This window comes from Anomaloglossus baeobatrachus, chromosome 4, assembly GCF_048569485.1.
Source record: "Anomaloglossus baeobatrachus isolate aAnoBae1 chromosome 4, aAnoBae1.hap1, whole genome shotgun sequence".
Taxonomy (NCBI): domain Eukaryota; kingdom Metazoa; phylum Chordata; class Amphibia; order Anura; family Aromobatidae; genus Anomaloglossus; species Anomaloglossus baeobatrachus.
The window spans coordinates 696,455,259-696,480,365 of NC_134356.1; the positions used below are offsets into that span (position 1 = coordinate 696,455,259).

A 25,107-nucleotide genomic window follows, 5' to 3' on the forward strand; every position below is an offset into this window, starting at 1 on the left:
TAAATAGGATATAAACATACAGTATATATTACAATTGTTTATTTCCTTTATCTTTTAATTTACTTTAATACTGAAATGAAAGAATTTTGAAAAAAATAAATTAATAGAAAACCATGAACTGTTTGATAGAATTACATTAGTTACATAGATAACAAGATTGAATAAGAAAGTATCAAAGTAAACAACAATTGTCGGTTATAAATTATGTAGTGACAAAATATATAATAGGAGAAGGACGTTGAACTAGATGGACCAGAGTCCTTTTTTAACCTATTTAACTATATAACTATGTAAATAATTCTAGAATATTGATTTAAAAACCTCTATGAGGCAGATTCTAATGATTAAAGAGGTTTCCACTACTAATGTGACACATTTTCATTTGTCCTAACTATTCCTAACTAACACTTTCCTAATATGCTTCTGCTACCTACCCCGCCCTGGTCAGCTCTTCTCTCTGCAGCACATATAGTCTCATGCTGTTGTATTAGCTTTGATCCTTACTGTCTGGAGGTCAGAATTAGACAATCTGAGCAGGGCACTGGTGCAGCTAAGGCTGCCTCTCTGTAAATGACAGCTTGCTTGCCCAGATCACACTTCACTCTACTCTCAGCCTGCTTTCATGCAGTGCTTTCATGTGAAAAGTGTTGTGATGTATTGATTATTAGATAGTATATCCCATTGCACGATCTGCACATTGCAGCGCTTGTCACAAGAAAGCTCAGCACTGAAAATCAGGCTAAGAGGATAGTATAGTAAGATCTGGGTATGCAAGTCATCACTCACCAAGAGGTGGCCCTGCCCCTATTAGTGATGTGCCCTGCTCAGTTTTTCCGATATGGATATACGCACCACAGAAAGATCAGCTTACAGGAGCAGGGTGCGTAGCAGATGAATATTAGGAAAGTGTTAGGAATAGTTAGGCCAAATGAAAGGGGGTCACATTAGTAGTGGAAAACTCTTTTATTATTCAAGGAAAATCTTGACTTCAAATATGTGAGTAAAAATATATATAATACCCCTGTCTAAGCATTTCTTCTTAATAAATACAATAGAAAAAATATCTTGCTAAGAAGCAGCCACTTAACTTGTTCAATGACTCATAACAAAATTGTGTCACACTGTTTTTACAGTGGAGAATATCAATCTATGATACGGTAAATGAAAATCTGCTTTAACCCCTTAAAGACTAATGACAAGATATTAATTAATCAAAAATCTCATATTATTATAGTCATTTGAAAACTCATTTAAATCCTGGTAGCCTTTTTCTGCGTGTTTTTTGCATTAGAGGCTCCATAGTTTTATATATTAATTGTATTTTTAATCTAATTGTTAATAAAAAAAAAAATAGAATAAAATATGCTCTAACAAAAATAGGGTTTTTTTAAGTAATTTTTTCGGCTGGATTATTTATCCTATAGGAAGTGTTTTGAATTTAATGACAAGATATGTCTGTCATATGTCGTCTATTTGCCTCTGATGCTGGCTCGCACACTGCACTCGCATCTTTGCCGGCAGATGATGGCTGAATTATTCAGTCATCAGATGTTTCTGAATTTTTTTATTACTATTGAAATAAAATAAAAACTTTACATATTTTGCATCTGCATTATCACACAGATCTGGCATATGATAAGACCTGCTCACATTTGCGGTAAAATAAATGCTATAAATAAAAACAAATTACAGAATTGCCTTCTTTTGCGATTTCACCGAACTTGGAATTTGTTTCCCGCTTTCCTTTACATTAGATGAAAAAAGGATGACATCATTAAAACATAAAATTCATCCTGCAAAACCCAAGCACTCATATTACTATATTGATGAAAAATTAAATAAGTTAAAGCTCTTAGAATTTTTTATTCCTTTATTTAATGGTCTTCTGCTTGATCTCGAGCCATGGTGACTTGATGGATGAGCGCTCTGTAGGAAGGTCGATCTTGTGCAGCCTAGATAGATCCACTAAGGTTTTCCTCAGGTTCTCTTGATAGTATCAAGCCAATGGGTTGCTGGTCTTTCTCTTCACTTTGATCCTTCTGTTTTTCTGACCATGATGTCCTCCTCCAGTGATTGCTCTCTTCATATGATGTGTTCGAACTAGGCAAGTCATCACTTGGTGATCTTTTCTTTGAATGATATGTCTGGCTTGATTTGTTCCAAAATGGATTTGATAGTTCTTCTTACATACCATGGTATTCATAACATCCTTCTCCATCAATACATTTTGAAAACTTTGATTCTTCTTCTGTCTTGTTCCTTTATCGTCCAGCTTTCTCATCCTTATATAACTACAAAAAAGACCAAACTAAGTACAAGCCGAGACCAGACTATGTTCTAGGAGAGACCAGACTATGTACAGGCCATGTCTTTGTCACCAGTGAAATGTTCCTCAATTTGAGCACCAAGTCAAGTGAATTCTTTGTTGATTTGCCCATAGCAATTCTATTGAGTTCCAGTTTATGGTTTGCAAGACACAGTTCCATACTTTACCTAAAATCTTTTCCTCATCTTGCAACCCAATCCAATTTTAAATGGAACTGAGCCACTGTTTGTTGTACTACCAGACTCCAGTCTATTACAAGTAAAGTCTATTGCATGTTACAGAAAGAGGACCTGCACTTTCTAGATCAGTCCAACCTCATCAAACAGGTTAGCTGAGTGTGAGACCACTTTTGTACTATTGACAATCCACCCTAACAAACAATTAGAACAAATGAATAAGTCAAGTATCTATTGTTGGTCATTCCATGCACCCAGTTGTAAAACTTACACACAATATTCCATATGTGGTCTGACCAGTGATTTCTGCAAAAATAATATATGTAACAAATATATTGTAAATGTAATTGGCTTACAGTTAAAGGTTTACTCGAGTAAAGAAATCCCATCAGATTCTAGATGAATAGATCATTACTAATTTCATGCTCCCAAAATGTGTGAATCCTGGAATTTTTTCTTATATTACATGTAATTAAACTGCAATGAAAATTAAGTAAAATAGGAAATCAGGATCCACTGCTTTATTGATCATGACTAAATGTGAAAATAAAAATGATAGAATCTTGAATGCAAGTTATCTTTTAAAAAATCTAAAGATTGATTTTATAAAGTTTTCCAGGAGAGAAATGTATCCAATGAATATAATATTATCTTCTGTGAGTCGTATGGCAGGCATCTTGTCATGTTATTATGTGGCATCGCTTTTATAGATGAGCGTACAATGATAGAACGAAGTCGCATCATCATGGGGAATCCAATAATGGCCCTAATGGGATATTGAGTGGTTTAAATAATTAGTGTTTAAGGAATTCTAATAATTGTCAATTAAAAGCAAACATCTCCATAATTATATCTGTATTAGATAATGCTCCAATAACAACTAAATCACAACCAGTTTTCCAAGATGCAGAAAATAGACACATTTCTTACATGTTTGATGCTCGTAAGTCTTCTTGGTCACCATTATTGTATGTTTGGCTCATGCGCGGTTTCTCTGACCTACTATCTATGTCTCCAATTATTCTCCATAAATAGCCTTTTTTCTCTGCCTCCAACTTTTTCCATTTCTCCTATTCTCCATTCTGCTGAACATCCTTGATGACTTCACCTAGTAATAAACAAATCTTTTGGAATTGGGGGCTATAATTTTGCCAAATTTTGCCAAAAAATTAAACTTGTAGAGAAATATTTTTCTGCAAATTGAAAGTGCTACCAGGAATTCAATTGCCCTGAAAGGGTCAAATCCTTCTGAATAACGGAGAGCTGATAAATCTACAGAGGTTTGAATTTGAGTAGATTTTTTTTTTTTAAATCCTCATTTCTTTGCAAATTTGAACCATCTGTGATTTGATTTGCAAGTATCAGCTGATTATAGTGTCATCACTGCTCACCATCTTAGTTGAGTAATCAAACTTTTGGAAACCAGCACAGATGTCAGACATCCATGGTCACTTGTAAATTCTTATATGCAGAGGCTGACCGGAGTACCGACGGGCATGTTATAGCTAGTACTCAACTGCTGTCCTCTGCTGCTCACAAAAACTTGCCAAAATATGCAATGTTGAGTTCCAGAGCTTGGACAGTTCACAAACAAGTCGATGAACTGGCACTTGCAAGGTCTACTGCAGCACTGCCAGGCTGGTGACTTGCAAAAATGAGCGCACATGCGATGTACATTGACAAGTAGCTCAGGTATATCCTGGTAGGGTTTCATAAAGCGTCGAACCACTAAGTTGAGCACACGGGCCAGGAATGGAACGTGTGGCACCTTGCCAAGCTTCAGAGCCACTACTAGTTTACAGCCATTATCACACATAACCATGCCTAGTTAGAGGATCAGTTGAATGGAACACAGAGCTGTCTGCTCTTGTAGACCTTTCAACAACTCTGTGGCTGTGTGCTATTTGTCACCTAAAAAAAGCAGAGCCTGTTACCACTTCACCAAGGCAGTGCTGCAGTCCTTCCGGCTTAGGACTGATATGGGCCACAAGTTAGAGATGGAGGATGAGGAGGAGAAGGAGGTGTAGGAACTGATGTAGAAGGGGAGGGAAACCCTGATAAAACTAGGGTCCGCAGTTCTAGGCATTGGAAATACATGTGCCATCCCAGGCTCTGACATGGTCCCGACCTCCACCAGGCTCACACAGTATGTTGTCAGAGAAATATAGCATCCTTGGCCACAAGCACTTGTCTATATGTTGGTGCTTAAGTTGACCTTCCAAGTAACTGCGTTGATGAGAGCACAATTGATGTTATGGGACACTTTCTGTGTACAGCGGGGATGGTACACTGCAATAAATAGTGGTAGCTGAGGACCGAGTACCGAGACATAGCCACCACCAATAGATCATTAAGTTGCAGAAAGCCTCAGTGTGCACTAGTCTAAATGGCAACATTTCCAGGGCAAGCAGTTTGGAAATGTGACCGTTTAATTTTTGGGCCTGTGGGTGGATGCATACTTACGCTTGCGTTCTAAGGCCAAGGAGAAAGACAGCTGGATACTGCCTTGGGACAAGGAAATGGATAATAGTTGCTGATTGTGGTTGAAAATATGCACCAACAGGTGCTGAGTGGGAGGCCTTTACAACTATGTCATGGACAGGAAATTGCCTACCATGAAGCATGGAGGAAGAGGCAGTGGTGGCACACACAGACACTATTTTTGGACTTTCACATTTGGTTTACCTAGTGTAGTGCTTGCCAGATCCCAAGACAAGAGTTAAGTGTTCCTCAGTCTGGTGCTTTTTACAGGCAGTGCAGAAGACAAAAAACAGTAATTTACAACCTGTGCTGTACCAAGATCAGCAGCCCTCATTACCACTGACCCTGCGTCTCACCCTCGAGCCTTCTGACGCATTTTCCTAATCTTGATCATGAGGGGAGAAGCTGCACCTCAAAACTACAATGGGCTAATAGCCAGTAAGCTAATCACAAGCCTGGTACTAAATGGTGGGGTCTAGTATAGACAAAAATCTCACCTGAGTCAGCGATATCTACCCATAGCCTACTCCTCTTCAGGTCACCCACAATAATCCAATCAATCACCAACAGGTGGTATTGCACGCCTGCAACCATGTTGGAACTCACGCCATAGTTATAGAGATCAGGAACTAGAACACACAGTTACTTCCTGCCTATGACACGCCCCCAAATCCCATCACGTGACAATCATGTGATCTGGCAGCGTTTCATAGCTGAAGGAGCGTCTCCTAAAGAAGATTCATGCCCCCAATACACCCTGTCATGGTAAGGCAGTCACATGACGATCATGTGACCTGCCACTCAGCAGAAAAGGTGCCCTATTTGGCAAGCACATGCCCCAGGTCCATCCCGCTGTGGGAAAGCAGCACAGATATTGGCTGCCCTAAGTGGGTGTGAAACTATATAGACCTGCACAGCACTCAACCACACCAATGACAATATACATATAGTAAATCCCATAGGCATGCATAAAGCAATAGGGGCTGGCACATAATATATTTAAGTGGTCACCATACACAAAGTTACTTTATGGTGCAAGGACCACAAAACCTGCATTCAAGTGAAATGTAACTTGTGCAGTATACTTGATAGTAACCAAACTCAATTTAAAGGGAAATCTGTCAGCAGGTTTTTGCTCCCCCATCTGAGAGAAGTATAATGTAGAGACAGAGACCCTGATTCCAGTGTTGTATCAGTTATTGGCCTGCTAGCTGTTATTTTGATACAATTAATGTTTTCTTTGCTAGAGATATAGCAGAAATTTGAAAGTAGATCATGGTTATAACCAACTCATACATCTGCTGGACTACCTGACAGCACACCAAGTAGTCCTCTAATGATAATCTCCTGCTGATTAAACTGATTTTATAAAAGCTACACTACGCATCCCAGTAAATGACACATGGCGGGAACCAGGGTCTCTTTTCCTTTATTTGCTGCTCCCAATTCAGGTGGCAAAAACCTGGTGACAGATTTTCATTAAAAAAGGGGACCAGGGAGTAAGAATGAGTCCATAATCAAACTAGCAGCAGCTTAGAGGATGTCAAAGACCAATAACCAAATCACTCTTTTCTACTTAAACAGTATAGGGGAATGACCAGACCAAATTTTAGAAATCTGACCTCTGTCACGTTATGTAATAACTCTGGAACGCTTCAACAGATCTTAGTGATTCTGAGATATTTTTTTCTTGTCATATTGGACTTCATGTTAGAGGTAAATTTAGCACAATAATTTTCACTTTTACTTGTGAAAAAATTGAAAATTTGGAAATAATGCAACAAAATGGACCAGTTAATTTCTGAGCGCTGAAACCCCACATATGGAGCAATGTTTACATTTTGGAACACAATTTTAGCTGAAATAGAATGTAGGCACCATGTTGCATTTGCAGGGCCCCTAAGGTGCCTAAACAGAAGAAACCTCCCACAAGTGACCCTATTTTGAAAACTAGACCACACAAGGATTTTATCTAGGGGTATAGTGGTCATTTTGAACCCACAGGTGCTTCACAGAATTTGATAACCTTAATCTGTTATATTAAACATTTTCATTTTTTTTTTAACAAAAATGCTGCTTTAGCTCCAAATCTCTCACTTTTCTAAGAAGCGAAACCAATAAGTGGACCCTTCAGTTTGTTACTCACTTTCTTATGAGCGCAGTGATAACCCACATGTACTCAGAAATTTCTTTTTGGACAAAAGGCAGGGCTCAGAATGGAAGGAGCAATATTTGAATTTGGAATAAAAATTTGGCTGTACACCGTGTGCAGAATTATTAGGCAAGTTGTATTTTAGAGGATTTTTTTATTATTGATCAACAACTATGTTATCAATCACCCAAAAGACTCATAAATATCAAAGCTTAATATTTTTGGCAGTTGGAGTTTTTTTTTTTAGATTTGGCTATCTTAGGAGGATTCTGTTTGTGCAGGTAACTATTACTGTGCAGAATTATTAGGCAACTTAATAAAACCCAAATTTATTCCCATCTCACTTGTTTATTGTCACCAGGTAAACCAATATAACTGTACAACATATAGAAATAAACATTTCTGACATGCAAAAACAAAACCCCAAAAATTAGTGACCAATATAGCCACCTTTCTTTCTGATGACACTCAGCAGCCGACCATCCATAGATTCTGTCATTGCTTGATCTGTTTACGATCCACGTTGCGTGCAGCAGCCACCACAGCCTCCAGACACTGCTCCCAGAGGTGGACTGTTTTCCCTCCCTGTAGATCTCACATTTTATGAGGGACCACAGGTTCTCAAAGGGGTTCAGATCAGGGAAACAAGGGGGCAATGAAATTATTTTTTCATCTTTTAGACCTTTACTGGCCAGCCACGATGTGGTGTAGTTGGATGCATGTGATAGAGCATTGTCCTGCATGAAAATTATGTTTTTCTTGAACGATACTGACTTCTTTCTGTACCACTGCTTGAAGAAGTTGTCTTCCAGAAACTGGCAGTAGGTCTGGGAGTTGAACTTCACTCCATCCTCAACCCGAAAAGGTCCCACAAGTTCATCTTTGATGATCCCAGTCCATACCAGTGCCCACCTCCACCTTGCTGGTGTCTGAGTCATAGTGGAGCTCTCTGCCCTTTACTGATCCAGCCTCTGGACCATCCATCTGCCCATCAACAGTCACTCTCATTTCATCAGTCCATAAAACCTGTGAAAAATCAGTCTTAAGATATTTCTTGGCCCAGTCTTGAAGTTTTATCTTATGTTTCTTGTACAAAGGTGGTGGTTTTCAGCCTTTCTTACCTTGGCCATGTCCCTGAGTGTGGCACACCTTGTGCTTTTTGATACTCCAGTAACGTTGCAGCTCTGAAATATGGCCAAACTGGTGGCAAATGGCATCTTGGCAGCTTCACGCTGTATTTTATTCAATTCATGGGCAGTTGTTTTGTGCCTTTTTTGCCCCGCACGCTTCGTGCGACCCTGTTGACTATTTACCATGAAACACTTGATTGTTCGGTGATCACGCTTCAAAAGTTTGGCAATTTCAAGACTGCTGCATCCCTCTGCAAGACATCTCACAATTGTGGACTTTTCAGAGCCCGTCAAATCTCTCTTCTGACCCATTTTGCCAAAGGAAAAGAAGTTGCCTAATAAGTATGCACCCCTTATATAGGGTTTTGATGTCATTACACCGCACCCCTCCTCATTACAAAGGTGCACATCACCTGATTTACTTAATTGGTAGTTGGCCCTCATGCCTATACAGCTTGGAGTAGGACAACATGCATAAAAAGTATCATGTGGCCAAAATACTCATTTGCCAAATAATTCTGCACACAGTGTAAAAGATTGTGGTTACAAGGTTGCATTTGTAGGATCCCAAGATACCTAAACATAAGAAACCCCCCACAAGTGACCCCATTTTGGAAACTAAACCCACTTAGGAATTTATCTAGATGTTTGGTGAGCACCTTGAGCCCCAATGCGCTTAACAGAATTTTATAACGTTGAGCCATGAAAATAAAAAAATACATTTTTACCACAAAATTGTTATTTCAACCAGCAAACTTTTTTTCACAAGTGTAAAACTAGAAAATGCACTATACAATTTGTTGTGGAATTTATTCTGAGTGCTCTGATAACTCATATGTGATGGAAATCAACTGTTTGGGTGCATAGCAGTGCTCGAAAGGGAAGGACTGCCACTTGACTGTAAAATTGGCTGGAATCATTAGGGCATGCCATGTCGCATTTGAAGAGCCCTTGAGGTGCCTAAACAGTGGAGCTCCTATACATATGACCCCATTATGGAATCTATGTGTCGCCCAGGGCTATGGGGTACTCGGTCCCCGGCGGTGTACTGCTGAGGAGATGTTACTGGGTGGCTGTTGCCTGGTTCCGTGACTCTGGGGACAATTTTTTTACAAGGGATATATTTACAGGGGAGATTAGATGAAAGTTTATAACGTGATGTCACTTGCGGGTTGCGGCAATTTAGAGGAGCCGCCGCTCCACAGTTCTCGCTACTGGGTCTGGTGATAAAGGCAGCCTGGATGTTGGTCCCTCCAGAAGCAGGGCCAGGCCCCAGAGGATGGGTGATGTTGATGGGTGTAGAAAGAAGGTAGGCCACACAAGGGGTTGCAGTGTAACTGGTTCCTTTACTCACAGTAGATTAGAAACTGGTCACCCAAGGAAGGCTGGTCTTAACCGCTGGTCCTCTTAGTCCCAGTGCCGGTGTAGTGACCTGGTGGCTTTTTTCCCCTGCACCTGTCTCTGGTTGGTTGGTCCCCATGGCTTGGAGCATCTGGGGTCCCCTCCTGGTAGTCTCTCAACTGTAGTCTTTATGACGGTAGCGTCAACCCTGTGGGGTCAGTTTCTCTGGTCTGGGTCCCCGGTTTTCCCATTGCTACGGTGTCCCGGTGTCTTCAAGGTCAGTGAGGTCCTTGATGGTCCCTAGCTGTGCAGATTTTATCAGGTCTGCCTGGAGCATTTGCCTGACCTAGGTTTCTGTACCCCGTTGGTGCCATGTTTCCAGGAGTACTCCACCGTACTCCACCGGCAACCACACACCTGGGCCCTGAGGTCACTGTCACACTCCTGTCAGTGCTTCCATTCACTCTCACTGTCACTGACTAACTGTCTCTCCACTGTCTGCCCCCTCCCACCTGGTTGTCTAGTAGAATGGATCAGCTCCACCCCTAGGTGGCCATCCATTGGGTCCAACCCTAGTCTGTCACCAGTCTTTGGGGAATTTAGGGATGAAAACAGGGATTAACTAGAATGTTTTGGTGTTAGCGGAACTGGTCTTCTGGGTCCCTGGAGATAGGCCCTGCATCCTTGTGGGGATGCAGTACCTTAAAGCTCCCTGATGGCTTCAGGGGCGCTACATCTATCCCCGTCATGGATTTTACCAGTGGTATAGTGAGTATTTTGAACCCACAGATACTTCACAGAATTTGATAATCTTAGGTCGTCATATTGAACATTTTCATTTTTTTTTTTAAAAAAAACAAACGTTACTTTTGCACCAAATTTCTCACTTTTTCAAGAAGGAACACCAAAAAGGATCCTGCAATTTGTTATCCAATTTCTTATGTGTGTAGCGACAGCCCATATGTGGTCTGAAATCTCTGTTTTGATAAACGGGAAGGCTCGGAATGGAAGGACCACTATTTGAATTTTGGAAAAGCTGGCATAAATTGTGGGCACCATGTTGCATTTGCAGTGCCCCAATGATGCCTAAACAGCAGAGAGCCCCCACAAGTGACCCCATTTTGGAAACTAGACCACTCAGAGATTTTATTTAAGGGTATAGTAAGTATTTTGAACTCCCATATACTTCACAAAAATGTTGCTGTAGTGCCAAATTTCTCATTATTATGCTATGTGCCCACGTTCAGGCGACACTTCGTCTAGGAGGGTGAGTCATCGGGAGGGCTAGTGGACACAGTCTGCAGATCACCAGTGCTTTACCCCAATTGGAGCGAATGCCATAAGAGTGAGTTCCAATGAAGAGAAGGTGTTTAGGTAGACAAAACAGCAGCATAGCAAAAGAGGTAGCATGGGGCAAAAGCCCTGTGGAAAGCCCATAGCCAGTAAGTCAGCTTCTATCAACCATGATGCCAGTAAAAACCTCCCAGCAAAGCCAGCTCAATAGAAATCCTTGGCATGGCATTTCTTCTGGAAATGTGCTGATGACAAGAAAGTGGTTGTTTGCAAGATATGCTGTCATTGCCTGAAGTTAGGGAAAAATCTTCTCAACCTGAGCAACACCTGCTTGATGCATCATCTGACATCCAAGCACGAGATACAGTGAAGTAGTTTCCTGAGAAACCAAGAAAGACCTCCAGCATCTCCTTGTTCCCTATTCTTCTGTGGTGTTGACCTCTTCAGTGGCGGTGTCTGCATCTTGCATGCATTCATGATCACCAGGGCCGCCTTCCTCCCTGTAAGCACATGATGCGGCAGCAACAGCACCATCAACATCACCTACTATATCCACGCTGTCCCATGGACGTTTGCAGCCTCCATCCCCCAAACCCTTGATAGAAAGAGGAAATACTCCATTAGCCTTTCAAAAGCCCTGGCCCTGAATGACAGCCTTTTCTAAAATACTTGCCTTTGAAATACTGCTATTCAGGCTGGTGGAGATGGACAGTTTCTAACAAATGTTGTCTGTGCCTTTACCACACTACGTTGATCCCAGTCGCCACTATTTTTTCAGGTGTGTTAACCCTTCTCTGCTCACACATGTGGCAGAAAAAATCTGCTGTCCACTTGTGATGCCCTGGACCCCAGAGGTCACAGGTAACAACACCCACCACACCACACACACACACCCATCCCTTGTGAGGACACACCCGTCACCCGAGAGGGAGACCTGATGCCTCCCTCAGGGCCAGTAGGACACACCAGGTGGGCGGAGTCAGACGGAAAGGCACGCCCACCGAGGAGACTACTGTCCTGAGGCAGGAAATACAAAAAGTGGTTAGTTGTTAGTTGGTAGTTAGTAGGAATGAAGTGTGGAGAGTGACAGGAGGAGGAAGGAGAGAAACTGTCAGGGACCCTGGTTGGAGCCTGGGATTCCCGTAACGTCAGGCAGGCAGACGGTGGTGGCCGCCTGCTGGAGTACCGGTATAGCGACTCACGGAACCGTACGGACCGGGCCAGGGTTGGAGCCCGCTGGACCTGAACCGGGGAGTCAACAGCTAATCGGAGCACCAGTAACCGTATACTCAGACCCCGTCCTAGCTTAGAAGCCACCTAGTTTAGGCAAATTCGCTGATTGCAGTCTGGACCTCACGGGTTCATCCTCACCCAAAGTCCTGAAAGAAGGCAACAGCCCACCGATACCGGGTTAGAGCCACCGCCAAGGGCCAAACATCTGATGGGCCAGCGCCTGCGGCAACCGAGGGTTCTTCGGGCAGCTAAACGCCGGGTAGCGGGCTACCACTGCCCAGGCAGGGGAGCCAAAAGTCAAAACAGAAGGTGCAAGGGAAAGGGGCCACAATCAGCCTCACAAGGGACACAAGCAGCCGGCTGTGGGACCCGACCATACCCGAACTTTGGTTTACCAGTGACTCCGAGTGCGAATTAATAGTGAGTACACCAGTGCCATCCGGGCATGACACCGCACCGCAGCACGGCACCCTGCACCCCAACATCATCGCCCGTCCCACCGGGCCCTGGGACACACCGCCCCTACCCACGGAGGGGCTAACATCCAGGCTGCGCCCTCAACATCGATCCTGGGAGCCCCCTTCACTCTCGCCGCAGCAGTGGTGCATCCCGTTACCATGACCCGTGGGTGGCGTCATGACCCGTCCAACGACAATACGGCCACCGGCTGCGAACCTCGTCCCACACCACCACCCCACTGCCTCCCCTTAACAGAGCGACGTCGTCCCCGGTCCGGAGGCGCTCGAGCCACCGACAACCCGAGCCCGGACCTCGAGCGGCTCGGCCCGGGAAGGGAGCGGCCAAGCCCTCGCAGGGCGGTACACACTCAGCAGAGATAAATGGAAAGGTCCAGGTAACTATGGATACTTCGACCAGTAAACATGGGAAGGACAGTATATCTCTTTAACTGCACTCTTGGTAAACATAGTGGGGCACCAGGTGTTCAAGCATGTGTCCTACCATCACCTCTTATCACTGGATGTTTGTCAGTCAGTGTTGTTTCCTCCTACTACTCTGCTTCCTACACCTCCTTCTCATCAGGTCAGAGTAATACCTGCACCCCCAACTTCAGCACAGGCATGAGTAAATGACAGCAGGCTGCTCTTAAACTCTTTGGTAGAAGACTTGGGTGGTGTAGGAGAATGAGGAATTAAACAATGCAGTGGTTGCATTGGCCACAGCTCCAGAGGGAGGGTCATCATGGCCGCAATGTATCAACAATTTATGCACATTGAAAACTCAATAAATAAATTATTTGCTGCCACCTCCTTTTCCTCTGCCTTCTTTTCCACCGAAGCCGCCACATACACCTGAACCTACTCCACTTCCTCCTCTTCTTGCTCCTTCCCCTGCTGGTTCCTTCTTTTTTTTTCCTGGAGTTAAAGCTTCAAGACAGTTATGTCACTTATATTCATAAACAAAGGGGAAAAAAAAAATCGCCCAAATTAAAAAAATCAATAATAAAAAGTAATGTGATTTTTTTAAAAAAAAATCCCTCCTCAAAAATAGACACACAAAAAAAAGAAATGTAAAACAAATACTATCTTCCCCAAAGAATTACTCTCCCCACCTCCTCCCCAAAAAAGAATTATTAAAAAAGGTTAATGTCTCTTTGATGTTGACCAGCGGTGTAGTGATCGGGCTAACAGTTCGTAATTTCTGCTAGCCTGCTGGTTATCTCTTGAATCATTTGAGGGAAATCTATCACAATCTCTTCCCACCTTTTTAAAATGGTATAGCCCAGGGGTCTCAAACACGCGGCCCGCGGGCCGCATGCGGCCCGCAGACCCCGTGACAAATCGCAGCTCTATGCTGAGGGTCGGCGCCGGCAGGAACTTTACTGCATTTGAATCCATCTGCGGTGCCGCGCAAGGAGCTGTCAGTTCTATCCCAGTTGCTGCTGCTGTCTGCCAATCAGATGCAAGGAGGTGACGTCATACAGCGACGTCACTTCCTTGCATCTGATTGGCAGGCAGCAGCCATTGGTCCAGACACAGCTCCTCTGTGCTGCACCGCAAATGGATTCAAATGCAGTGAAGTTCCTGCCGGCGTCAACCCTCAGCACAGAGCCGCGATCATCACGGGCCGCGACAAGCAGGTAAGGTACGTGCTCAAGTTCAGGACCCGCTGCGTGCTGGACACAGTGCGTCCTGATCGGCGGGGCCGCAAGTCTACTCCTTAGGAGACCGCAGCTGCCCGTGCCTGCGATCAGGGGTTCGGGCCGCTGCGGTCTCCTCGCTGTGCTCTGCCTAGGGAGGACGCTTCAGACGCCGCAGCATAAATTCACATGCTGCGGCCTCTGGAAGCCACACCGCAGTTCCGTTTTCACTGCGGGCCGTACACGCACAGTGGGCATGGGATTTTTAGAAATCCCATGCCCACTGTGCTTTTACCATACATAGCAGGGTTTTGGACGCAGCTGAAGCATGCTGCATCCAAAACTCTGCAAGTACTGATCGTGGGCACACAGGGAACGGAGGAAAGGTGAGGAGATTTTTTTTTTGTTTGCGTATTACTAAAGGATGGGCAGAATACTACAGGGATGGCCACAATACTACAAGGGTGGGCAGAATACTACAGGGATGGCCACAATACTACAAGGGTGGGTAGAATACTACAGGGATGGCCACAATACTACAAGGGTGGGCAGAATGCTACAGGGATGGCCACAAAACTACAAGGGTGGGCAGAATACTACAGGGATGGCCACAATACTACAAGGGTGGGCAGAATACTACAGGGATGGCCACAATACTACAAGGGTGGGCAGAATACTACAGGGATGGGCAGAATACTACAGGGATGGGCAGAATACTACAGGGATGGCCACAATACTACAGGGATGGCCACAATACTACAATGATGGGCAGAATATTACAGGGATGGCAAAAATACTACAAGGGTGGGCAGAATACTACAGGGATCGCCACAATACGACAGGGATGGGCAGAATACTACAGGGATGGCCACAATACTACAAGGGTGGGCAGAATACTACTGGGATGGCCACAATACTACAGGGATGGGCAGAATACTACAGGGATGGGCAGAATACTACAGGGATGGACAGAATACTACAGGGATGGCCACAATACTACAGAGATGGCCACAATACTACAGGGATGGGCAGAATACTACAAGGATGGCCACAATACTACAGGGATGGCCACAATACTACAAGGATGGGCAGAATATTACAGGGATTGCCACAATACTACAAGGGTGGGCAGAATACTACAGGGATGGCCACAATACTACAGGGATGGCCACAATACTACAGGGATGGGCAGAATACTACAGGGATGGGCAGAATACTACAGGGATGGGCAAAATACTACAGGGATGGGCAGAATACTACAGGGATGGCCAGAATACTACAGGGATGGCCAGAATACTACAGGGATGGGCTGAATACTACAGGGATAGGCTGAATACTACAGGGATGGCCACAATACTACGGGAATTGGCAGAATACTACAGAGCACAATACTACAAGGATTAGCACAATACTACAAGGATTGGAACAATATTACTGGGCACAATACTACAGGGCACAAGGATGGGCACTATACTACTGGGCACAATACCACAAGGATGAGCACCTTACTACAGGGCACACGGATGGGCACATTACTACAAGATTTTGGCTAAGATTACTATATGATGCTGCTAATTGTAAAACAATTACAAGAAGGTGATAAAATGTAAAAAAAAAAAAAAATCCTAAAGCATGACTTTTTTTATTTACATTAAAAATGCTTTTCTGTATATAAACTTAACAAAAAAAGTGCACGTTTGTTATAATAAACAAGCGAAAAATGTTTACAAAAGTGATCCAAGATGTATAGAAAAAAAAACATGGATTCATTAAAAATGTTCACTTTGTCCTGCAAATAATGCATTTTTTTTTCTATATGCGGCCCATACACCCAGCTGAGTTTGAGACCCCTGGTATAGCCTGTCTTTCCATGCCGACTATAGCTTTTGCTGTGTGCTGTTATATCCCAGTCTTTCTGGTGATTGTATTACTTTGTGCGCGGTTATGTTGTGGAGTTCTCTCATTCTCTTGTTGTTTCCTCCCTGCTCTTATTTTCCCTCTAAGCTCTTTTTGTCTTATACCTCTGCGTGCGTGTGTGCCATAAGATAGAGGTTTGGTTTTCCCTGTTTGTTGATTTCTGTTGGCTTAATCACTCTGAGCCTCAGCCCCCTCCCCACGGGTTGGGGTATAAGATCAGGGCTGGTCAGGAGCAGGGTAAGGAAGGCGGCCTAGATATCCTCACCATCAGTGGTAACTATGGGATCAGCGATAGCTAGAGTCACCAAGCCTGAGGTCTAGTCTAGGAGCCCTGTCCCCTGCTCTTCACCTACACTAAGAGGCAATTAGAATAATGTTTTATGTGTGGATGAGACTATCCTTTATAACGTTTTTTGCTTTCAATGTGAAACATTATGTGTGAAGAAAGAAAAATACTGCATTACAGTACACCTACTTCATTTCATCTGTGAAACATGGGGGTGGTTTATGGGACAATGACATCTGAATTTTATTAGCAAATGCTAAATGAAATTATCAGAACTGTCTATCAGATGGATCTCTAGACAATGCTGGTCATACAGCAACACAACGACCCAAAGCATCAAGTCATTCTATAAAAGAATGGTTAAAGACGAACAAAGCTAACGTTTTGGAATTGCCAAGTCAAAGTCCTGACCTTAGTCCAGTAGAAATGTTGTGGAAGGACCCGAGGAGAGCAGTTCATGGCGGAAAACAACCAAAATAACAGACTGATTTTGTACGGAGGAATTTGCTAAATTTCCTTAAATCTACTCAGCAGGACTTTGACTTGGCCCTTCCAAAACTTTAATTTTGTGACTTTAACCATTTTCTTGTAGTATACCTTGTGTGCTTTGGGTCATTGCCTTCCTTCATTAAAAACATTTTCTCGTGATTGAGCTCAGGAAGAGACGTCTTGATATTTTCCTTTAGAATTTCTTTGTATAATTAGGATTTCACTGTTCCAGCAATGATAGCTGCTGTCCTGGCCCCGTTGCAGCAAAATGGGCCCAATCCGTGACACTACCACCAATGTGTACCACAGATAGTTTGAGTTTTTATGCATAATGCAGTGTTTTTCTTTGTTAAAAAACTGCATTTCTCATTTAAACCAAAAATCTCTATTTCATCCACAAAATATTGTTAAAACAGTGTTCTGGATTATAGGTGTTTGCTAACAAACTGCAGATTGGCAGCAATATTATTTTTGAAAAGCAGTGGCTTTCTCCCTGCAATTTTGCCATGTACACCCTTTTTGTTCAGTGTCTTCTTGATATTAGATTCCTGAACATGAACATTATCTAGTGCGAGAGAGGCCTTTAGTTGCTTAGAGGTTACCTTGAGTTCCTTTGTGACCTCACGGATTAATATACGTCCTGCTCTTGCTTAAGAGTCTTTAGCTTCCTCCATTTGTACACAGCTTGTCTGTAAATTAATGAAGTCCTAACTCTTTAGAGATGGTTACTGTAATCTTTTCAAGACTAATGAAAATCATCACGTTTTTCTGAGATCCTCAGAAATGCGTTTTGTTCTTGCTATGATATACTTCCACAAACATTAATTGTGAAGATCAGATTTAGATAGATCTCTATTTTTTATTTTTTTTAAATAAAAAAGTTTGCCTATTCACACCTGATTTTCATCCCGATGAATAAAAATACCAGACTCGAATATCTACTACACGTATTTTCCATAATTGTGCCTCTCACAGACATGTGACATTCAACCACTTCCCTTATAAAAAAAAATGACCAAGTCTAATGGTTTTGAATTATTTATTTGATTTGAATCTCTTGTTCTACTTTTAGTAATTTTGGGAAATCTGATGTAGTGTTAAGTCAAATCTGTGTAGAAATATGGAGAAATCTAAATGGTTCAAAAGCTTTCAAACCCCATTGCAGCAAACATCCATACTTTGCAATTCTTAAGGAGGCGGAAATAGCAATGAGGACTCAGAGACAAACTCTTCCTCTGAGAGCCATCTAAATACGATAATAGCCAGTTTGCACCAGCTCAAACATACCACTGTTGCTAATGATGGGCGATCAGTACAGTGTTTGGAGCTCAGTACTCGAAATGATGATGAAACACTACAATGCTCAAGAACACTTTATTTGAGTCAAGCTGGTTAGATGCTCGGATGGGCTCAACTCGAGTAACGAGTAAAATGGAACTAAATGATTGGCTAGTTTGGCTCGCCACCCACACACAGCATTCTGTTTACCCTCAGTGTGACCTATTCAGAGACGGCAAGTGTCTCTCACTGGGATGGCGGCTCCCATTATTCACTCAAACAAGTCTGTGCTTTTTGTTCGATGTTTCATAAACAACACATCTGAGCACCCGCGGAACTTGGCCGAGTACCGTCCATACCCAAGCACTCTCTTGCACAATCGAGTACTGAGCAGTGGCTAGGATTCTTGTGTATCACTAACTGTTGACAGTGCAGTTAATGTTACTGCCTGCATGCATCCAGACATATCTTGCCTGTCCATAAAGTTCCATAATGTTTAGTTACTGAGAATTAACCCAAACCTGCACACAGCTCTCAATAAAGAGATCATTTTTGTATGGATTGCTAAATGAAGTAGTCAAAAGAGTAGTTTGGGTCATTTCAGGAGTGATTAAACCAGGGTCAAAACGTAAAATTATTCAGAGGGCTATCCAGAGCAAAAACTATAAAAATTTGGGTCAGCTATCATGGCATCAATTCACAAAAAAACACCGAGGATTAAACAAAAAAAAAGTGTAAAAACTGGTAACTTCCTGTAGATCAATCACAGAAAGAAATACAGATCTTATCGACTGATGAATCCATTTAAAACCTGATCAACAAAAATGCAAACTACCTGGATGAGCAGCACCATAACACCCAGAAATACGATGTAATGTGTCCAAAAATAGAAAAAAACCTTCCCTTCCCCTGGAAACGCTCTATTTATGGCTGTCTGTATGTGAGAAGGATGCAGCCAAACATCCAAAGAGGTGGAGGCATCACAGGTGCAAGAAAAGCAAATCACTCACACACTTCAAATTCATGAAGGGGGCGATTGCTGCATGATCAAAATTGCCCACAAGTGGCTTGTATAGGGTGTCGTTCACACATGTAGGTGCACAGTAACTGGTTAGCAGCCTATTAGTCACGCCCATACTATTTGACCAGGTGGGCTGTGCCAGTACTATCCAAGTGCACCATACAGGGACGGGAACGCCAATAAATAAGGGTCTGGCTTCATCCTGTAGAAAATGTTATGTGCAAAAAACATATATAAAATATATATAAGGTATTGGTTGGTATTATGGCCAAAATACGGTAGCCCACAACCCACTTCACGGGTCCTCTTGTTTGTGGGTCCCTACACTGATATCTAAATAAAAAAAGGAAGTGGGGAAAGAGACAGACTGCCCAATCATTGACTTCCATTATACTCATTACTCAAGTTGACCCCATCCAAGGGTCTGACCTGCTCAACTTGAGTAAAGAGCACTCAAGCATGGTAGTGTTCACTTATCATTACGAGTATCGAACACTCGAGCATCATATTACTCGCCCATCATTAATAAGGACCCCCATGTTTAAAACTCAAGCTTAATTTTGAAATAAGTACATACATAAGTAAATCATAAGGAATTTGAAATTTTTAATATACCTTTGATGCAAATTGTTCAATTCACCAATCTTCCCACTTACCATTCCTGAACTTAAAAATAAACCCTAACTCATGGGAAAATGAAAATATTTTTAGTTTCCAAAACATAGAAAGTAGATTATTTGTACTTCATATTCAAGAAAGAGAGACAACTTACCAGAAATACAGTAGACATTTTAGTAAAGAAGTTTTTGAAAGCCTGAGTGATATCTCTATTATTTAAACTATATATAATAGGATTAAGAAATGGTGTAACCACGGTGTAGAACAGGGACACGACTTTCTTTACATTAACCGTGTTTGGAAAAAAGTAGATGCTAATTGTGGATCCATAATGCAAGGCCACCACAGCCAGGTGTGAGCTGCAGGTGGAGAAGGTCTTCTTCCGCCCCGTTGTAGATGGGATCTTCAGTATGGCGGAGATAATGTAGATGTAGAAGACAATAATCACAGTAAATGGGCAGATTGCAAGTGGCACCATAAGGAACATACTTTCTGCCTTTACTATAAAAGTGTCTGAGCAGGAAAGTTCAAGAATCGGGTCTCTATCACAGAAGAAATGGTCAATGATGTTTGGTCCACAGAACCACAAATAACTCATGGTTATAGAGATCACCAAAATCACCAACAAAGTTATCAACCAAGACAGCAGAAAGGACTTTAGACAAAATGTGAGGTCCATGACGGAGGTGTAATGTAGAGGATGACAGATGGCCTGATACCGGTCATAGGACATCATGATCAAGATGAAGGTTTCTAATATCTCTGAGATCGAAAAAAAGTAATATTGTGCCAAACATCCGACAAGAGACACAGAACTTCCCTCATACAAAATTATGTGGAGCATGTTGGGTACGATGGTGGTGGAGAGGAGAATATCTGAGAAGGAGAGTTGTGTGAGGAAGAAGAACATAGGAGAGTGGAGCGATCGGCTGGAGGACACCACCAGAATGATCAGGAGGTTTCCACATACGGTCACACAGTAGATGACCAGCAAGATAAGAAATAGGTAAATACTTACATTTTGGAAGTCTTGAAATCCGGAAAGAAATATTACAGTCACTGAGCTCGTTTTATTTTTTAAATAATTTTTATATTCCATATGAGTTAATATTAGTAAAACAGTGTAATGTTATCAAATTGTTGGGCTGTGAAAGACTTGACCTGTAGAAATATCATAAATATTAATTTAGCTAAAATGGAAAAAAAAGATTAAAAAGAGTACATTAAATTTTACTTTATTTGGTTATTTTTATTTTTCTTTCTCGTAAATGTGTTTATGTACTTAGGGAATTTAAAAACAAATTTAATCAATTTCAATCTTAAAAAACGGATAAGGTTGAAAAAAATACAGGGCTCCATCATATTAAATAAATATTCTGCAGTGTTAATCGAGAGGATGGAAAATCTTTCAATGAGGTGAATGTTAAAAGCCTAACAGAAGAAAAAGTTCTTCCTGACTTCAAATCAGATTCATCCAATCATCAACATTTTAGCTTCAGAAATCTAGTGCCGATAACTACTAATATTGTTTATTCTTCCGAAAAGTTTTATTAAACAAATCTACTACAGAATATTTTAAAGTCGAGGATTCCATACTTTAATGTTCTTCTCATAAATAATCCTCATCTACGACGACGATGAAACCTTGTTAATTTTAGTATAACAATTTCTGTAATGTACATTCAGACCTGAGAAAACCGTGAAGCCGGTCGTGGTAAACTATAAAGCACTTGTCAGAGATCTAAAGCAAGGTCAAATAATAACATAATAATTATACGCGATCAAAATGTAGCATTTGCGCAAAAATAGTACCATTAAAAATGTCAGCTGAAGACGCAAAAAATAATCCATCACTGAGCCATAGATCCCAAAAAATGAAAACTCTACGGTTTTCGGAAAATTGCACAAAAAGTGTGCCAAATGTCTGAATTTATTTTAACCCCTTAGATAAGAGTAAACCTATACATGTTTGATCAAAAAGATAAGGTGACAGATGGAAAATCAATGCAAGATAAAGGGCCACTCAAAATAGCAATGAATAAATATAGAGAACTGAGTTTTATATGGCCAAGCATATCTCCAGAAGGAAAATTAATAACTAGTACACCCATATAGATAAACAGGTATTTATTACAAAATTCCACATACAAAGCAGGGGTACTGTTAATAAAAAAACAGGTTATCAAATATAAGAAGGTGAAGGGTTAAAGAACAATCAGAGATCACCCTTCCAAGGGCCCGGACAGCGTTAATCAAGTATTCTGCATAGGTGAATGTACCGCACACCCCAAAGGGAAAAGTCACATTGTATGGCCTACCAATTATGTCTAGAGGCACAGAGAAAAGCCCATGGGTTGTGCAGGGGTTAGAGCAACAGCTTACCCATATCAGGTTCCTATGCAGTAGCCGTGTCCAGGGTCCAGTAAAGAGGGGGAGAAACGACCCGACGCGTTTCGCTTAGTTGCTTCCTCGGGGGGCGGTGTGACCCTATCTGATGTATCCCATCTATTTATATTCATCATGATTATTTGCAGACCGTCGCCGTCTGATTGCCGCATGCGCCGTGACTGTGCCTGCCACGCGCGCGTCACTTCCGGGTCTCCCGGCGGAAGTGACGTTCACAAGGGGAACGTCACTTCCTGCCGATCGGAGCTCCTCAGTGCGCGCACGCATGCAAGGCAGCACAGGGCATGCGAAGCGCGCGCGGCCATCTTGAGTAAGGGTAGGAGCCCTTTTATGAATACCGATGTTATTTGCCCGGAGTGGGGGGAGATATAGCGTCATCGTCAGGACGTATCAAGTCAGGGCGGCCACCCTTAGGATGCTGGTAACATCCCAGTATAAAAATCGGCACATGTCCAAAGTTACAGACGAAGGGGGGGGAGGAGAGATAAGTCACGTCACAGTCAGGTAAAAATAGGAGGGAGGATGCAAATATGTTAATCACAGTACCACCATGGTACCCGCAGTGGGAAGGAAGCTGGTAGGAATACTATATAAAAGAGAGGGAGAATCATCCGGATCAACCGCACATCCCGACCCATATAGAAAGTAACATATGGACATACACCTTGTCCACAATTAGAGCCGAGGCACGAGCACAAAATCTAGGGTATCATACCAAGTGGTCCGGGATCATGTGAATCACATGTAAATATAATAATCATTACTGATCCCAGGTCACAATGCACATCCACCCTCATGTGCCGGTACTGCAGCAGAAAAAACACACACATGGATCAGGGACATGAGAGCAGACCCGAAAGAGACCACCAAATCAATAGACATTCATAGAAAGAATATTTTATCGTCATACAAAAAAGGGGGTCAACTAGACCATACACTCCATGTGGTAAATATATCATACCGCATACTCCACACAATCAATAATTGACATAAAACATGACAGATATCTCCAATGTAATATCCACAGAACAAAAAATAATAAAGAGTTAGTTATTTGCTTATTAGTACTATCATTTTCAACAGATACAATTATGAATCACTGCAAATATACATATAAGATGGTCCAGGCATGGGTGTTTATTGCCAAAGGTGAGAATCCATGAACTTGGCCGCAGATGGTATGAAGAGGATGAAGCTTAATATCTCCACGTCATATGATCCAATGTGGCAGGGCAATCAGCGCATGTGGATACATGGGAAATAGTTTTATGGGTCACATCTCGGAAAAAAGAGAAAAAAGGAAAAAAGAAGGGAATTAAAATCACAATAAAATTAAAAACAGCGGGACACAGAAAAAGAGTGAACCGCCACCAGAGAGACCTGTTGCAATTCTACAAAAATGAGGAAAAACTCATTTTCTCATTCAAACCGGATGGTGATAGGGTGCCCAAACGCACTATCCAGCTACATTCCCGTTGGGACAACATCTTGGTGTAGTCACCGCCTCTGGTCCCCAGATGAACGACATCAATGCCCCTGACTCTGAACTCTTTGGGATTGCACCCATGTTCCAATTTATGGTGTCGGGGCAGAGTCTTCATCTGGGGATCCTCGAGACTGATGTCCACCGCAGCCAAGATGCCCCTCACATGCTCACGTGTACGGAACCTCAGTTCACGTGTGGTGAGACCCACATAGATCTTGCCGCAACCACATGTGGCATAATATATAACATTGCTTGTCCGGCAGGTAATATGATGTTGTATTGTAAATTCAGTATTGCCGTCGGCTGAAGAAAAAGAAAATGCCCTCACCATATTACGACAAGCAATGCAAGAGCCACATGGGAAGAATCCCTTCACAGGTTCCCCCCCACCAAAAATACGAGGTATACTGGCCACATAGTGGCTCTGAACCAACCTATCGCGCAAGTTGGGTGCACGTCTGGAAGTCACCAAGGGAGTAGGTGGTAAATAATCCCCAATGGATGGATCCATTTTCAGGACACCCCAATGACGTCTAAGTATTGTACACATCTCCTGCCAACGATCATTAAAAGTAGAGATGAAACGTACGGGCGGAAAAGACTCATCCCTTTGTTTAAGTTTAGGCACCAGAAGGTCGGTGCGTATTGCCTGTCGTGCACGTCCAAAACCACGGCGCACACTCCTCCCACTATAACCTCTAGATGTAAATCTCTCCCGGAGGTCCTGGGCCTGCTCCTTAAAAAGGGCATCAGTTGAGCAAACCCTTTTTGCCCTCAAATATTGCCCAACCGGGATTGCAGAGATCGTGGAGGGAGTGTGCGCCGAGGACGCATGCAGTAGGCTATTAACAGATGTTTCCTTACGACATATGGTTGTCTGGATCGAGCAGTCAGGATGCACCATGATACGAATATCCAAAAAATCTATAATTTGTTTATCACAATTATAAGTAAGTTTAATGTTAAAATCATTAGAATTCAAAGCATGAATAAATAATGAAAAATCAGAAAAAGTGCCCTTCCAAAAAATCAAAATATCATCAATATAACGGAGCCAGCACTGCGCCTGGGACACGGCGGACACGCCCTCGCCGAAAACCTCCCTCTCCCAATACCCCAGAAAGAGGTTTGCGTACGAGGGCGCGCACGCCGCGCCCATCGCAGTGCCCCGCTCCTGTAGAAAAAAACGATCTTTAAATAAAAAATAATTGTGAGTTAAAATAAATGAAAGTAACTCCAAAATTAGTTCGACCAATGGTGCATCCAGACTGCTCATCTCCAAAAAGAATCTCACCGCCCGCAGTCCATGTTCGTGTTTTATCGAGGAGTAGAGTGACTCCACGTCCACTGTGGCCAAAATGACGTCAGGGTCCACA

General features: G+C 42.5%; 1 protein-coding gene across 1 annotated transcript; it reads right to left on the bottom strand.

Annotated features, from left to right (window-relative positions):
- Positions 1–64: 64 nt before the first annotated feature.
- On the bottom strand, positions 65–20,938 carry LOC142303023 (olfactory receptor 11L1-like). The gene is made up of 4 exons (XM_075344123.1): positions 19,994–20,938; positions 19,837–19,901; positions 2,192–2,291; positions 65–70 (listed from the first exon to the last, which is right to left on the bottom strand). Exons 1-4 carry the CDS (start codon positions 20,936–20,938, stop codon positions 65–67), a joined length of 1,116 nt encoding a protein of 371 aa, XP_075200238.1.
- Positions 20,939–25,107: the final 4,169 nt, after the last annotated feature.

Bases quoted from the DNA above. Each gene is read 5' to 3' on its own strand.
- LOC142303023 (XM_075344123.1), bottom strand. From the start codon at position 20,938: ATGGAATATAAAAATTATTTAAAAAATAAAACGAGCTCAGTGACTGTA. The intron at 19,902-19,993 runs GTAAGTTGTCTC...CCCATGAGTTAG, and splicing joins AAATGTCTACTGTATTTCTG to GGTTTATTTTTAAGTTCAGG. The intron at 2,292-19,836 runs GTATATTAAAAA...TCTTTTTTGTAG, and splicing joins TTGAACAATTTGCATCAAAG to TTATATAAGGATGAGAAAGC.